At 41.1% G+C, this 16,149-nt stretch overlaps 1 protein-coding gene across 1 annotated transcript in view; it reads left to right on the top strand.

The window, feature by feature from the left end:
- CPZ (carboxypeptidase Z) overlaps positions 1 to 16,149 on the top strand; it is a 38,121-nt gene that overhangs the window by 19,732 nt on the left and 2,240 nt on the right. The window contains exons 6-10 of the mRNA XM_074865031.1: positions 293 to 454; positions 7,731 to 7,889; positions 11,956 to 12,091; positions 13,161 to 13,300; positions 15,959 to 16,058. Of these exons, the coding sequence (XP_074721132.1) occupies positions 293 to 454; positions 7,731 to 7,889; positions 11,956 to 12,091; positions 13,161 to 13,300; positions 15,959 to 16,058 (697 nt within the window). The remainder of the gene's footprint in view (positions 1 to 292; positions 455 to 7,730; positions 7,890 to 11,955; positions 12,092 to 13,160; positions 13,301 to 15,958; positions 16,059 to 16,149) is intronic.

Genomic DNA, 16,149 nt, shown 5'->3' with positions numbered 1-16,149 from the left:
ACTCTGCATGCTGCTCTGTGCTGAGTAAGAAGCTGCTGTGTTCCTCTTATGAGTCACATCACTGGTGAGTGAAACGCTTCCCGCATGCTAGTTAGTGTGTTAGTGATCATGGGATAACAAATTATTAGAAGTGTGGTTTTTTAGCAGTATAGACATTACTTCTTTTAAATACTTTAGACTTTACTTCTTTTAAAACTTCACCTTGACTAAAATGTCATTTTAAACAATTTCCACAAAGTGGTATTTTGCAACATGAAACTGTTCTGATGTTGGCTTCTATGTTACAAATTAGGGAGCTGGTTACAATGGATGGGTCATTGGTCGACAGACAGCTCAGAACTTGGACCTGAACAGAAATTTCCCTGATTTGACATCTGAGGCTTACAGAAGAGCTGGGATTCGTGGGGCCCGCCTTGACCACATCCCCATTCCACAATCCTACTGGTGGGGTAAGGTATGAATTACAGATTTTATAAATCACATATACTACTGAGCAACTCAGGATTTAAGAAACTGAGATTGCTTGGTTTGAAGTTACTCTCTGGTAATCAGATTTTATAAGTAGTATAAACTGATCAGGCTCAAAATTGGCATGAAAAATCATGGTGTAGGTCTGGCCAAAGAGGCAGGTGTCACAAATAATTGGGAAAATTTGTGGATAATTTGGGTTTTGCTATTTTATATTAAGCATAATGACTGTTAGGAGGGGGTCACAGTGTGTAATGATTCATCATTAATGACTTAAACTGGTAGGATGTTAAAGACTTTATGGATTTGGGTCTCACTGCACTAAACTCTGCACAGGTTTGATGCAACAGTAGTTTCTGCTTTGGAAAACATATAAAGGCTTCATGTGAAGTTGCGTGGCATCAACTTCCACAAAAAGGATGTTTATAAACAAATGTAACCAGCTGGAGCAATGGAAACAGCCTGTCAAGCTGCAGTGGTGCTGGAAGAGAGAGTTGCTTCTCTCTCCAGTCCCAGGGAGCAGGATGGAGGCAACACTGCAGGGCCTCGCATTCATCATCATGAAGCTTCATGTTATGTGATGTCCAGGGATGCAAAGCTCAGTCCTACCGGTGTTGCTGGAAGCCCAGCAGCCCCCGACACTAGCAACTCGCAATGGAACTTAGTTCCCCCTGAAAGAAGAAATACAGGAAGCCAAATCAGTAGTTCTGCCATTAGAAACTTTGCTTTTCTTCTGCTTTTAAACTTGTTTTATTCTAATTCAAGTTTTATTGCTAACACAAAGCCTTAAACAGGTGAGGAACAGGGCTGTTTCAGCAGCTGGTGTATTAACAGAAGATTTGAGAGACCATGCTTCATTTTTCTACTCTGCTGCAGGTGATCTCATATGAGGCCAGGTCTAAATCTTAAAGGCATTTCTGATGCTGCCCCAGTGTTTTGGTACCCCATTTCGCAGTAGTGAAATCTGAATAAAAACACCTCGCTTCCTCGAGATAATGTACATATGAAGATGCAAATTTGTGAGAAGTTCAGTAATACACACTGTATTAGACCATTGATTTTTGACACAACTAATCTCAAGAAGTTTGTTCTATTTTATGTGTGTAATCATACAGATCCCAGATCATGTCACTAGATTTCTACATGAGGATAAGGTCACATGCTTAAATGTTTCCAACGTTTGACTGAATAATGACAGATACCAGTGAGCTGGTAAATGCAAGTAGAGTACAGAGCCTCAGATGGGAAAGAAGGGTTGAGAGCATGTGGAGCAGAACATGAGGTCAAATGAAAACAGCTGAAAAAAAAGGGATTTTAGTAGAAAAGTCTAGAAAGATAATAGTTTTGATTCACCCCACTTGTGTATAGTAGTTTTCACAGCTGTACATCTACCAACAGTGTGTAGATATCAAACTGAAATTTTTCTTCAACAAATGAATGGTATATGACTGAATATGAAGAATCTCAGAAGTAGGATTAGGCCCAGCCTTGCAGATACCAGACGTGGAAGCACGTTGTTTGCAGAGGGGACCTGAACACTGCAAGTGTGAGCTCTGAGCTGGATCCACTACAGAGTATTATCTGGTCTCCCAGGGGGTTTGCTTTTCCCCATAGGACTGAGGCTTGGAGACATCCCTGTTCGCTTTTTAGGAAACCCTCTTCCTCATCCTCTAAAGTCATGACTTCAGCTGGATATGCCTGTGTTTCACAGCAGCTCTCTGAAGATGGCTCTCTTTAGTTCAGTATTTGTCATCCTGTTCCCATAGGGCAAGACAAAATCGGTTTAGTCAGGAACTTGCCATCTTTTGTAACATAAAGTAATGTTTACTCAGAAGAACATGCAAAATCAAAAATATGTAACAAACCAACAGTCATTACAAGCATGTATATATGCTTCTAGCTTACTGGGAGTCACTGTGCTATTTCAGACCCTCTTGCAGAGCCCATCTGTCTTGGTCACAGCTTCTCACTGGGTTCCTGATTTGAGAGCAAGTGTTGTCTTGCTCTCAACCTTGTCAAGGCTGGCCATTCAGCGCAACTGCAGGTCTGTTATCTGCTGGGCTTTTTGACCCATATCAGTGTATGTGCTTTCCTGGGGGAGATGCTTGCAGGAAGATGTTCCCTGTCTTAGGAACATGAACTCGCAGCCACTTACTTCAGTTCTTGGTAAGGTTATATAGTGCAGCCACCAAGCACTGCCACCAGCTTGTCCACAGAGATACGGCTGATGAGTCAAATAGTGTCTGCAACATCTCACTTACCAGGCAGAGTCCTTTCTTTGCATTGCCCTTTGCAGAATCAGTAGTGAAGGTCCCAGTCTCCTGGGAGCTCTTTCATGGGCTGTATTGTCTCCTGAGCTACATGCAGAGAGGCTACAGGGCCTCCTGGCATGCCTAAAAATGTCATTGAAAATGCCTTTGGTTTTCCATGGAGGTATCCAGGAAAGCTGCTTTTGCCCTTTCAGACTGGACCTAGTGGCTGTGCAGCAGACTTTGAGACATGAAGGAAAGGACGGAGATCTCCTTCCAGCCATGTGCTCACTCTCTCTCTGCATCCAGAGGTGCAGGATTGAAGGCTCAAGCACCACTGAGGAAGAAGAAACTTGTCTTTGACCCCTCTTTGTGACAGGGCCCGGTGCAAGCTGTGAGCTTGTCTTACACTGTGCAGCTCAGAGTCCCCATAACTCTCTGGACTTCTGTCTCTAACACCCCCTCTCCCTTCTCAAGTCCTGTGTCTGCCTTGGTCCTTCTGATGGTCTTTGGGATGATCAGTAGTAGACAGACACTTGCGGACATAATTTTTCTGACCATGTATTTAGCTTTCTTAGATGCTGTGTAACATCATAGCAGTTTATAGAGGTCTGGATGGAGACAGCCTAACATTTCTTCCATACCCCCCTTGCTGTGGCCAGATCTGCCCCAGCTGCAGCATGCTGGTTACCCTGGGGCGTCTGTCACCACAGACAAGGGACCAGGAAGTCATGGCACACAACCACCCTCTGTCTGAGCTCTGCCTCAGTGGGTGCAGTCCTGGGGTTATAAATACAGAATCACAGAATCACAGGATCGTCAAGGTTGGAAACGATCTTGAAGATCATCCAGTCCAACCGTTAACCTAGCACTGACAGATCCCAACTACACCATATCCCTCAGTGCTATGTCAACCCACCTCTTGAACACCTCCAGGGATGGGGACTCCACCACCTCCCTGGGCAGCCCATTCCAATGCCTAACTACCCCTTCTGTAACGAAATACTTCCTAATATCCAGTCTAAACCTTCCCTGGTGCAACTTGAGGCCATTACCTCTTGTCCTATCACTTATTGATTAAAGAGACTCATCCCCAGCTTTCTGCAACCTCCTTTCAGGTACTTGTAGGGGGCGATGAGGTCTCCCCTCAGCCTCCTCTTCTCCAGACTAAACAACCCCGGTTCCCTCAGCCATTCCTTGTATGACATGTGCTCCAGACTCTGTTTTTGAAGAAGAAATTGAAATAAAGTGGTGGTCCAATGATTCATTCCTCAAAGAACCAAACCTCAGGGAAGCTCTAGATGCTCTCCTGACCCCAAAGTGGGTACTGACCTAAACAACACTCAAAGCATCTCCAAATCCATGTGATTTGCAGAACAAATGAGGGAACCAATTTGCTTGTGACCTGGTTGGCACCACAAAATCTCCTTGCCGACTGCAGTTTCACATGATTCAGAAATCTGGCAATAAGTGGTCTCAATGCCTCGTGTCTCTCTCCTCTGCTGGTGGTATTGCAGGACAGCCAAATCAGCTCCCCCATAATGAGGTTTAATTTTGTCAGGCAGACGAACCCATGGCTATTACAGTAGTCAACTTTGTGCATGCAAGAGCATTAGATTGGATGTTTCAACACCAGCCTCTCAGCTTTCATTTCCTTAATAGTGTTTATTACTGGCCTTATTAAAGTAATTATCTGAGTATTGCAGGGCATTGTATAAAGATCAGAAAATGGAAAGCGAGCTCCCAGCCAATCCCATAAACTCAGGAGAGCTCCTGCCTCCCCCTAACCCTTGCTGCACAGCGCATTTTGTTCCCCACTATTATGAATTGTTGTAATAAGTGGTCTGAGGGCTCAGACTGAGAGACTTCAGGCTTCATCTGAAGAAAAATCAGTTAAATTGGCTTGATTCAAACAGAATTTGCAAGTCTGTGCCAGTGGAGGCTGGCATAGTCTTTAGGAAAATGAGTCTGGTTGCTTCTAAAAGGGAAAAAAGAAATCTTTGAAAGCCATGGAGACAGTGACTAATTGCAGTATAATTGACAGAAATGAGACTCAGGTTTGAGAAAGGTAGTGACTATTCCCTGTACTTATGCAGAATTTTTTTTGTGAGACGGATACTTTAAAATTGATCTCCTCTGACTAAAAAGTAAGATCCCTGGTGAAAAAAAAAATCAAAACCCACAAAACCCACATTAAAGGAAAAGCCTATGAATAGTCAAAGACCAGAGTGACACAGATAGCATCTGATATCATCCGGTGGAGCTGAACCAGGATGTGCACATTTCAAGGCCTTAATCACTGTAAATGATGTCACTGAAATGCTATTAGGATAGAAATAGTGCCATTGAAATTCCTGATTTTCCACAACATTAGCTTCAATAAGACCTTGGCTCTGTGACACAGCAGTGTCTCATGGCTTATGCAGGTATCAAGTGAGCGAGTTGGCTAATCAGGTGGAGGGACTGAATTTATGACCTCTCTAAATAAAACTGTGCATTTCACCCTTGCCCACTGAATTGCAGAAACAACTTAAAAATCTTACTGAGGCCCAAGACTGCTGTTTGAAAGCAGAGCTGATTCTGGTGTCAGGCATGCCCTCTCTGGCTCGGCAGTGGGAGCTGGGGCAGCTGCAGGCAGGGCAGGGAGCTGCTGAGATTTTGGGGCAGCATCTTCCTGGGGAGTGCTGGTGCTACAGGGCTTGGAGGGCGCAGGCTTGGTGCCAGGTCCTCAGCCAACCCGTGAACCCCCAAGCAGGAATCCATGGGGCAGGCAGTGCCACTCACAGCCCCTTACAAGCCACCTGGTGTCTTCCACTCCTCAGAACAAATGGGCTTAAAGGATGAACAAAGCACTTCCAGGGTTCAGATCAGAGTGGCTCATTCAGTTCCAAATTCCCTTGGGATAAAGGTCATTATCAGACCATCCCAGGGCACTGTACAAAGACCAGAAAAGCAAATACTTTGACTGCTGTGGGTAGTGTTCTTTGGACACTGTCAGGTTCCTTGTCACGAAGCTTGGTGGGCTGTTTGCTTCTCCCACCTCTGTGCTGTGTGAGTGAGTGTGTGAGACTGCAAAGAGTGCACAGCATTTGTCCTTTCCTTTCAGAGTGCCCTTATCTGCCTTTTTAAAAATGTTTTTCAGGTCATGCCCTTCCTGGAAAATCTGTGTCTAATCTTCCCAGTTATTCAAAAAACCTTGGTTAGGTTTCAGGTGTGCAAAGTGCATTCTGTGCGTTCCCGAGTTCGTCAGACTTTGCTCGTTATATCATGTCTTACGTTTAAGTTGCCTCTTTATAATACAGAGGTTGAAAGGGTTGTGACACAGAGATTCAGCAGCTGCCACTAGGTTGACATATAAAATGGACCTGGCCTGTTTCTCCTGAGGACAAGTGGCACAATTTGACTTGTGTCCATACGCTAACCACAAGCTACTAATTTAATGATTCACCTCGCAGCGGTGGAAATCCTCAGGTTCCTTTTTCTTCCCAAGTACGAGGTACAGCCTTTCCAAATAGCACAGCTGCAGTGGCTGGAAGCACTAGTTCAGCTCAACAACTACAGCATGGCATTTTAAGGAAACCTGCAAACTAGGAGGACTCAGTTAATAAGTGAAGGGAGGTAGCCTCCTGAGTAGGTCAGGAATGTGCAGGGTGATATCTTCTTGTATTGTTCCAGCTAAAACTGTGTTTAGACATGGCCTTTTCCTGAGACTGTTTGCTTTCTACCTCATTACTGGGAGCTGTAATACATCCATGGTGTGACTTTTCTTCACAGTGTTTTTCTCTGCTCCACACCTAAGTTTGTGATACTCCTTGCAAAGCTGTGATCTACCAATAGCAGAATAGGGACTGATCCAAACAAAACAGGAATTACTGTTATTGCAAACCTAATGTATAGGTCATTAGGGTGTTTGTTTGTTTTGTTTGTTTGTTTTGTAATTTTTTCCTGCACATATCTGACTTGATTCTTGTTACTAGTCACTAGCCACTCGGATCCTGGCTGTCTGATTTTCTAACAGCTACTGGAATCAAACTTAAAGGGTGTTATACAATGTTAGCAGCCCCATATAGATGTTGGGCTAAGTCCATCATAACAGATCTTGCCCTTTTTTTTAAAAACCTGCATATCTGCACTTGTGCAAAGCAGAGTCCGGATTAGCAGCCTCTGCCCTCACCCGCATTTCCCCTGATAACTTCACAAGCTGAGAACAGAACCTCACCTCCTCCAAGGGCACTGGCCTGTGTCTGGGCTTGCAGGGACCGGCCACCAGATGACACTGTTACCCCTAAGAATTAACACCGGAGCAGGTCCGTGAAATTATTGCTCAGAAAAAGGGATGAAGGAGCCTCCTGCATGCTGGAGGGAGATGGGTGCCTGAGCATCTTTGGGAGTGCGGTGCCGACTCCCTTGGCCACTGTTACTGAGCATGGACTGCCAGAAAGACGAATTTTGTGACTTATCTGCAGCAGTTCACTGCAGGTAAACTGCAGCCATTGCAGTGCTTTATGTTCATTAGTTTTCATTTATTTGCAGATGAACCTGACCAAAGGATAGCAAATGAGGCAGTGAATTTCCAACAAGCACTGAGAATTACGAATTGATCCCTGTATTCCAGTTTATCCATCCAAAGTCAATCCTGCTGATTCAGAAATTAAATCAGACAAGGAGTTTTTTTTGCGAGTAGTGGTACAACCCCACAATTTTTCAAACCTAAAATGCTGCCATCATCACTTTGAACTGCTGGAAATGTCACTGTAATAAAAAAGTTATTCTTCTGTCAAAGCTTCTTTTTTTTTTTCATTTTTTCTACGGTGAACAGTGTGGTTCCTTTATTCTCTGGAGCAAACTGCTGCTCTCCCCACATTAACCTTTGGGATGGAAGAGCCAAAAAGCTTCAGCATTCTCCTTTCTGACACACTCCCTTTTCCGCTGGACTTCACCTTGCTCAGGATCAGATCCCTTCGGAGCTGCATGACTACTCACAGCTTTTTTTTTTTTTCTCTTGGATTTTAGGTGGCCCCTGAGACAAAAGCAGTCATGAAGTGGTTGAGGTCTATCCCATTTGTGCTCTCTGCCAGCCTCCATGGGGGTGAGTTGGTTGTGACCTATCCTTATGACTATTCAAGGCATCCTATGGAAGAAAAAATGTTCTCCCCTACACCTGATGAGAAGGTAATTTTTTTTTTTCCAGGGTGAGCATATTGGTGTGGTTTCCATGTGTGGAACTATGGAAACTTTTTTTTAAACAAGTAACAAACTTTGATTTATTTAGATTGTATACATGTCTGTGTATGGATGCTTGTATGTATTAAAAATGTAATAAATCACAGAATCACAGAATCATCTATGTTAGAAAAGACCTTGAAGATCATCCAGTCCAACCATTAACCTAACACTGATGTTCTCAACTACACCATATCCCTCAGCACTATGTCAACCCGACTCTTAAACCCCTCCAGGGATGGGGACTGCACCACTTCCCTGGGAAATCACATATTTATATATAATGCAGGTATATATACATATATATAATATGATTTTTACACTTATTTAATGTGCTTTAAAATATAGGATCATTTGCACACTATTAGCTGGACCTGTAAAGATTTACCCTTGTTTTGTGAGGCCAAACATTGATTTCACAAGGCACAGGTAAGGAAATGCCAGGCTTTACTATTTAAAGGGTGTAGGCTGTGATATTTTTACCACTCATTTTTAGAAGAAAAGGAACAAGCCTGACTAGCAGTGTTATTTTCCATTGAAATCTGTAAGAGAAAAAAAAAAAAAAAAAAGCAGCCTGACTGCCATATGGTGGCAGCCTTGTAACATTTATTCCAGGTCAGATGAACAGGAATGATTTTCCCCTCATCCCTGGAAAGTTACCCATTTGAGACTCACTGTAAATCTTCTGTGAAATTTTTTGCCATCTTTCCTATTTTCCTTTGGTTTCCTCAATCTAGTATTCATTGCCAACATGCTCACTAGATGAACAGCTAGTTTTTCAGCCTTCTAGCATAAGTAAAAAATGTCCCTGGCCTCTTAAGAAAAAGTGGTTCTTTATATAATGAATAGCAGTTAAAAATAGTCAGAATTTGATCTCTGACTTGAAGCATCCGTTATCTTTGAGCATATCTCTGGACTGACTTCTTCTAAAGTGACAGTTCTCACCAGCACGTATTAAATATTTAAATATTTATGATGATTCAATATTTTCTGTATCAATCCATTTCTTCTGAGCTGTACGATACCTACTATGTGTGTATGACAATGATTTAGCAGTAAAATAAACCGGGCACTATCAGTAAAAAGCCCATGTAAGAAATATCTGAAGGGTGGTAATGAAAGCTACAGTAGCTCTTGGTGAGGACTAGGGGAAATCATAAACATGTGCACTTATATCCCATCACCTGGGCTAGGGATATCCTGATCTGCACGTGTGGGATGGAAGGACAGCAGTCCCTTCATGATCTCCAGTCAGGGACAGCATGTGTGTTTTGAATGAAATGATGCAGTCACATGGACAACCTGCTCCATCCCAATGCAGTGCACAGCTGGGCAAGCCCTAATGGTATCCCTGGTTTGCGACAGTGTAAGACAGAAAACCTCAAGCTAGTGACTGCTGCATAGTTAGTGGCTGCAAAGCCTGGGAGGTTAGCTACAACCTTGGAAGTTTAAAACATACAGAGGAGGGCTGAGGTTGTCCTGAATTAAAACCAATTTTTTGAATGAGTCAGCACGGGAACCTTAACACTATCAGTATGACTTTGAATTTTGCCCAGAAAGTTACAAAACCTGTACCTGTGAAGTGACCTGCATTTAAGTAATGTCATCTGCAGCTGTTTCTGCCAGGGAACCTGCATCCTGAAATATAGCAGCTTGTTTTAGCTGCTGTACATTAGCCATAACCCTTGTTCTGACCACTGACCTGTCGAATTGTTGTGCAAGGGGAAACGAGGCAAGTTTGCACCTTTGGCTTCAGGCCAGGGTGAAATGCTGCAGTGCAGATAATGGCCAGAAATTAAATCAAATCTCTGAAGTATATGCCGACCAGGTTTCCCTGTTTGAAAATGCATCTGGGTGCTGCCACCTCCCTGTGTCCCTCATGGTGTATATGCGGTAGCATGAAGATCCTCTCGGTATCTGCTCCAAGACACTGCGGATTTCAAGCCTCTTTGGCCTGCATCACAGCCTGGGCTGGTACCTGCTGAGACCAAGGAGTCTTAGAGCTGGACCATGTCCTAACACTCACATTCTTGCATCTGATTCAGCCCACCTAATCCAGAACTTTCCCATTTCTTGGCTTTTGTGGAGATGGATGTTTTTAGCAGGCTCTTGGTTACATAAGAAGCTGCATTGATGCCTGTGCTCACGGGAGCAGAATGGTGTACACCAAGTCAAATTCACTTCCTTTGGTGAATGGAAACACACTGTTCCCTCCCCCTGAAAAAGCCAACCTGTGACAATCTGTGGGGTAAAAGTGCTGACCAAGATAACAGCACTGACCTCTTTTTATGAAGTGAAGCCTCATGCTTCCAAAGTCATGAGGATTCCTCTGTGGTTTTTGCCCTTTGTTCCACCATATTACACCTAAATGTCTAAGTTTCTTTGAGGTCCATGACTAGTCATGCATTTGCTGCTAAGTGATAACAAATGTATTCCTATCTGAGCACATTCCATTTTTTTTTTTTTTTTTTAAAGAAGTTTAACTTTTTTTATAATCCAGTTCACTTGGTTTTGGATTTCTTACTTTCTGTTCTCACTACCACCCATTTTCTTTCATTTGCACTAGTGGCCAGGCAAAAGTCTGGTGCCTCTTGGTGTGAAACAAGAGAAGAAAGACTTGGTCACTGGAAATAAAACATCTACAGATATTTTGGGGAAAGGTGAAGAACATACTCCTAAGTCACATAGGCACCTTCTAAACTTTTAGCAAATATCTTCCACAGAAGGTTCAGAACTGGGACCCAATTTCCTGTAGTAATTAGATAGTGGGTCTGGCCCCAAACTATTGGCAGTAAAAGTTCTGCTTAACATATACAATTAACATCCATTTCTTTCCAGCAGAACTTTGAAGAAGGCTTAATTGTCTGGGATGAGCAATACTTAGACACAGATAAAAACTCAAGGGAGATGTAAAAGCACATCTTTACACTTACATAACACTCGCTTTCCACCTTTCCTTGGTCACCTACCTGATCCCATAGCTGACTCAGCTTGTGATTACTAGAAACATTTGTAAATATTAGATCAAAGTTGTGTGCTTGGTCATTTTTGTCTTTAACCTTAAAGTTTCAGGATCACTTCTAAAAATAAGATTTTAGCCACCCAGCTTCTTGCAGATGTTTTCTTAAGCAATGAAACTCATGATACTGAGTAGTAGGACCTAGCAGCATCTGATAATTTCTGTAATTTCAATGTTGAAATCTGAAATTATACCTTCTGTAGATGAGGTTCAAATAGACAAAAAAGAGAGGGGGTATTTCTGTACAAAGTTGGAATAAACATTGGAGAAAAACAGCAGGAACCTGACTGAAATAAATGTTTTCTGCAGATCACTGCTGTTTCTTCTGTCTTCACTACATGTACCTGTGACTTTTCTTTTCTGGCTGGTGACTCATCTGTTCTTCATCAGTATCAAAACTCTTAGGAAATCAGTGGTGACATCCTCCATCACCACATCTTTTCCTTCACTTTTTAAGAATGGTTTCTGCCCCACAAAGAAGCAACTGTCATTGAGATCAAACTGGCAGGTTGTCCTGTGTGAGTGATAAGTGCAAAGCAAATTGATTCTGTCTATTTTAAACATCAGCTGCCAATGTGAAGATCTGGTCGGGCTGCGGCTGTTGTAGGTATTTTTGAAAGGGTAAAAATAGTAAGAGCTAAAACATAACAGGGAGAGCTAATTTCAGCTTTAAAACCTAGGACATGAAGTACAACCAAACAAGCCCTCTACTACTGCCCCAGATGATAAGTTGAAGCCAAGTATCACAAAATCCACTGGTATTTAATGTTGTCTCTAGCTAAATCTATTGGATTGCAAAGAAGGACCTTGGAGAAGAAGACAAGTGAAAATTTCCTGGCAGAATATCCTTGCATGGAGTTTCACCCCCTCAATGAGCCTCAAGGATGTAGGGTGGCTCATTGTATGGTCTGGGCTTGCAACAGCAATAGTTACCAGCAGCAATGACAGCGTTTACAGTTTGTAAAAACAAATGTATTTCAAACCCTTTTGTTACAGATGTTTAAAATGCTGGCTAAAGCCTACGCAGATGCACATCCAGTCATCTCAGACCGATCTGAACTTCGTTGCGGTGGAAATTTTGTAAAACGTGGAGGTATTATAAATGGTGCTGAGTGGTACAGCTTCACTGGAGGTAAAACCACTTTACCATCATATCAAGTGAGGTAAAACCTCTATATGACCTTTATGAGACACAAGGGTTTGAAAGAGAAAATTTTATTCATTTCAGTTTGCTTTAGGCCAAACCCCTACAAAACATAATTTGTAAGGGATTTAAGTAGAAAAATGTACATTGGTAACATTTATATTCAGAAACCATGGGATGTATTCAGCCCTGATATGACCCAAGGAAAGTTAACAAGCTGACAAGGGTCAAATTTCTTATTGCATATAGTATTCTAGTTTTCAATTCTAGAAATAAATGCTTAATGCTATGCTCTCATTCCTTAGCAGCATGAGTTTGAATCCATCTTGCAGAGTATGCAAGTGCTGTTTTTTCAATCTGTTTAAATAAACTGTTTTTCAGGGAAAACTACAACAGAGACAAACATCCCATTCATTTGTTGCTAATTTGATTTCTCCAATAATAGTAATTAGTTTTCTTCAGGATTTCTGAAATACTGGCATGGATAAAATATCAGTGTTCATAAATTTTCAGCAGTGCTTCAGTTGTGTTTTCAGATAGGACTCAGCTGAATCCCCAAATAATTATGTTGAAACTAGGCATTTAGAAAGCTTTGGGGCATGAGTGAGAATTAGGTTTAAATATCTTTGGCTTACATTCTTCTGAAAATTATATCCAATGTCTTTTGTACAGAAACAGTTTTGAACATACTAATGGCAAAAGGTCATCTCTTTGCTGGTGACCCTTGACAATCACTTCTGATACAGCCGATTATCCAATTACCATGATTAACCAATCCTTATCTCTCTATCATTGCTTCTTGGTCGGGTGAATAATAATTTAAAATGCTGCTTTTTCACCTGAAAGAAGTGTCATTGTCATTAGTTAATTCATAGTTGAAACGAGTTGTAGAATTCAGAATTTGTTGAATACTTTTTATATATTAGCCATGCACACTCTTTACAATATATTAATCCACAGCCACAGGGACTGCATTCAGCTGACTGCAACAACAAAGCTCCAGTTAAGGGTTAAGTGGCTTGTTCATGATCTCTCCTTGTTCTTTTTAAACCTATAGGTATGGCAGATTTTAATTACCTTCACACAAATTGCTTTGAAGTTACCGTGGAGGTAGGATGCGAAAAGTTTCCTTTGGAGGAAGAGCTCTTTACAATCTGGCATGAAAACAGAGATGCCCTTCTGAATTACATGGAAATGGTACGGCTCTGCTTTTATGGTCCTTCATTCTTTGTCAATATTCATTTCTTTACTGTTTTCCCTGTTAGTGATCAAGATAGCACCAAATCAATCATCACACCCCAACAGGGGCCCCAGTGCCTCAGTTTGTCTGGCAGGACACATGGATAATATTTTGCCTATATTGCAGGAGGGATGGAGATTGAGGACTGTAAATGCCTTGAAAACAGTGAAAAAGGGAATTGTCTGTAAATACTTTGTGCAACATTATAAATCAACTGTCCAAAATTTAATGCTAGAGATAACCTGCATATTCAGAAAAATATGAATAAACCATTCTTTTGAAGAATAAACCAACAAGATCTGCTTTCCAAAGAGCTTCCTGGAACTTTTTTCTTTCCATATTCCATGCTTGTGGCCCAAACCCTACTGCATGGCAGCAGGAGATTTAGATTTCAGCTAAAATGGGGAGGTTCTAAGTATCTTGCTAGAAATGCAGTTTCCACACTTTTCAGCTTGATTTCTTTATGAAAGTAGTTAAAAAAATCTGAAGCCTGATCTTCTAAAGGAACAACTGTATGTCTGTGAGTATTAAAACATGCCATTTAAAAGTAATTTTTAATAATAAGGTTAAGCTCAGCAAAAACAAATACCTCACTGACGATAAGTAAGTGAACGCAGAAACAGAAGTTGCTCATCTTTGTCTCAGCCATTAGTAGATTATCTTTCTGTCATGCCTTATTTTGATAGAGTATGTAGTAATTTAAAATTGTTAGGAGTGTTTTTATGGCCTTTCTAAGCAACCTCTTGCTACTTGTGGTAAGTATTATCATTCAATAAAGTCTACAGTACAGACCACCAAACTCATTTCATTTTACAGCTGTCTGATGAAAATGAGTTTTAGTGAATCCAAATGGAGCTGGGTTAAATCCATATATATTGCTATTGAAGTCTTCAAGATGTAAAGATTTTTATGGTGTGAGATACTGTAGAAGTCTATGACGGAAAAGCTTTTTGAGTAAATGCAGAACAGTAAGCAAAATAACTTTGTAGATAAGGATGACTGAATTACTCCTGATAAGGATTAAGTCTGCCATAACCAATTCAAACTTTTCTTATTCTGATATATACCAGGCTGTTTGGTGTGTGTACAAATCTACTTGGCTTAACACGCAGAAGTAGAATTCATTTTCGTGAACACTGATCTCTTCTCCCCATCAGACGTGATATCAAAACACTCTCCCAAACTTATGTGGCACAGACTTGAGGCAAAGCAAAAAATAGTATATTTACTGAAGGAAAACAAATCAACATCATTAAAGAAATTTCAATTTTGTCATTTTTATCCTGTCATGTTGTAATTGCAAAATTATTACTGAAGTTGGATGAGGTCATACTACTTTGAGTATGTCTACACTGTAAATTAAATTTGGATCTGAGATGACTCTTCTGACCAGATTTATCCACTATCCATATGATAAATCCTCAAGTCCATGCTGAAAAGAAAATTGCAATGATTCATCATCATAGTTCTTAAGGGACAGTTTTCAAATCCTTATACTGAGTTGTTCCTAAACCCTCCAGTGAATATTTCCACTCAGTACGGAATAGCTGTTTAACAAGAGCCATGACAAGACAGCCTCACCTTAAATAAAAAACTGCTGTCTCTAGACTAGACTTTTTTTCCAGTTTCGTATTAAGAATTAATGTAAAGTGGATATTTTAATGTTTATTTGTAAACATCTCTATATTCCAAGAGAAGAACAAATTTTTTCCCTGTTTTTGATGCTTTGTTATTATTTTCTAATCTTCTTTTGTGACAAAGGATAATGGGGAGGGGAAAAATGAGACCAAGAGAAAGAAGGAGGGGTGGAAGTGGAGTAAAGAACACCTCAAGCTGATTATAGCGGTTCAGGGGAAAATAGAAATGGAATTACTTTTCATTTTAAAAGGTCATATAGATTTTCCAACAGAAAATGTTTTCATTTCAGAATGTTGCAAAAAAAGAACCTCAAGAGGATTAATGTTTAAATACTTAGATTTTTTTTCCAGTGTTGTATTGTTTTATTGAACTTCAAATATAGTGAGCTGTTTGTGCACCTCCTTGTATGACAGCATTCACATCACTCTTTAGTTTGTCACCAAGCATGTTTCTCATCAGCTCAAGCAGCTCAGTTCTGTACTTGTAGAGAAGGGAAAAAGGATATTATACACACTGCTATCATGACATTCTGACATGTAGTGAAGTGCAGGCAGCAGAGCGATGATGAGTCCCAAGTAGATAAGTGATACCTTCTCATTGTGTATAGAGCATCAGATTGTTTTTTAAAGCCTTACCTTCTAATTTCTTTGTGGTTCTGGGTCTAGGGCAGACATTCAGAAACAGTCTTTAAATACTGTGGTCAGATCATGAGGTGCCAGTGATCTGTGCAGAGAAGGGTCTCTCAATGCAGAGCCACATACCTAGCCCAAAAAAAGCTCTTGTTCAGTTATCCCTTTTCCTCAGCCACCTTGGAGCTCCCAAAATAGAGGATGTGATCTGAAGGGGCGTTAGCCTGAGCCTGAGAGCCTCTATAATGGGTTGAACCTCTTGAAAGTTGTTTCCTCTCTTCCTTGTAGAAGATGAGGACGTGGTACTGTAATAAATTACTCCCATCTAACTTTGCTTTGCTTTGCCAGGTTCATCGGGGGATAAAAGGAATTGTGTCTGATAAGTTTGGCAACCCAATAAAAAATGCTCGTATTTCTGTCAGGGGCATCCAGCATGATGTCACCACAGGTAATATTTTTAGTTTGAGCTTTTTCCTGGGGCAATGTGAAAGCACTGAGAGCTTAACCTGCAGAAGGCTTGTTGTATTTGATAGAAATGG

The sequence above is a fragment of the Strix uralensis genome, chromosome 4, assembly GCF_047716275.1.
Source record: "Strix uralensis isolate ZFMK-TIS-50842 chromosome 4, bStrUra1, whole genome shotgun sequence".
In the NCBI taxonomy this organism is placed as follows: Eukaryota; Metazoa; Chordata; class Aves; order Strigiformes; family Strigidae; genus Strix; species Strix uralensis.
This window is presented reverse-complemented; position numbering and strand designations above follow the sequence as displayed.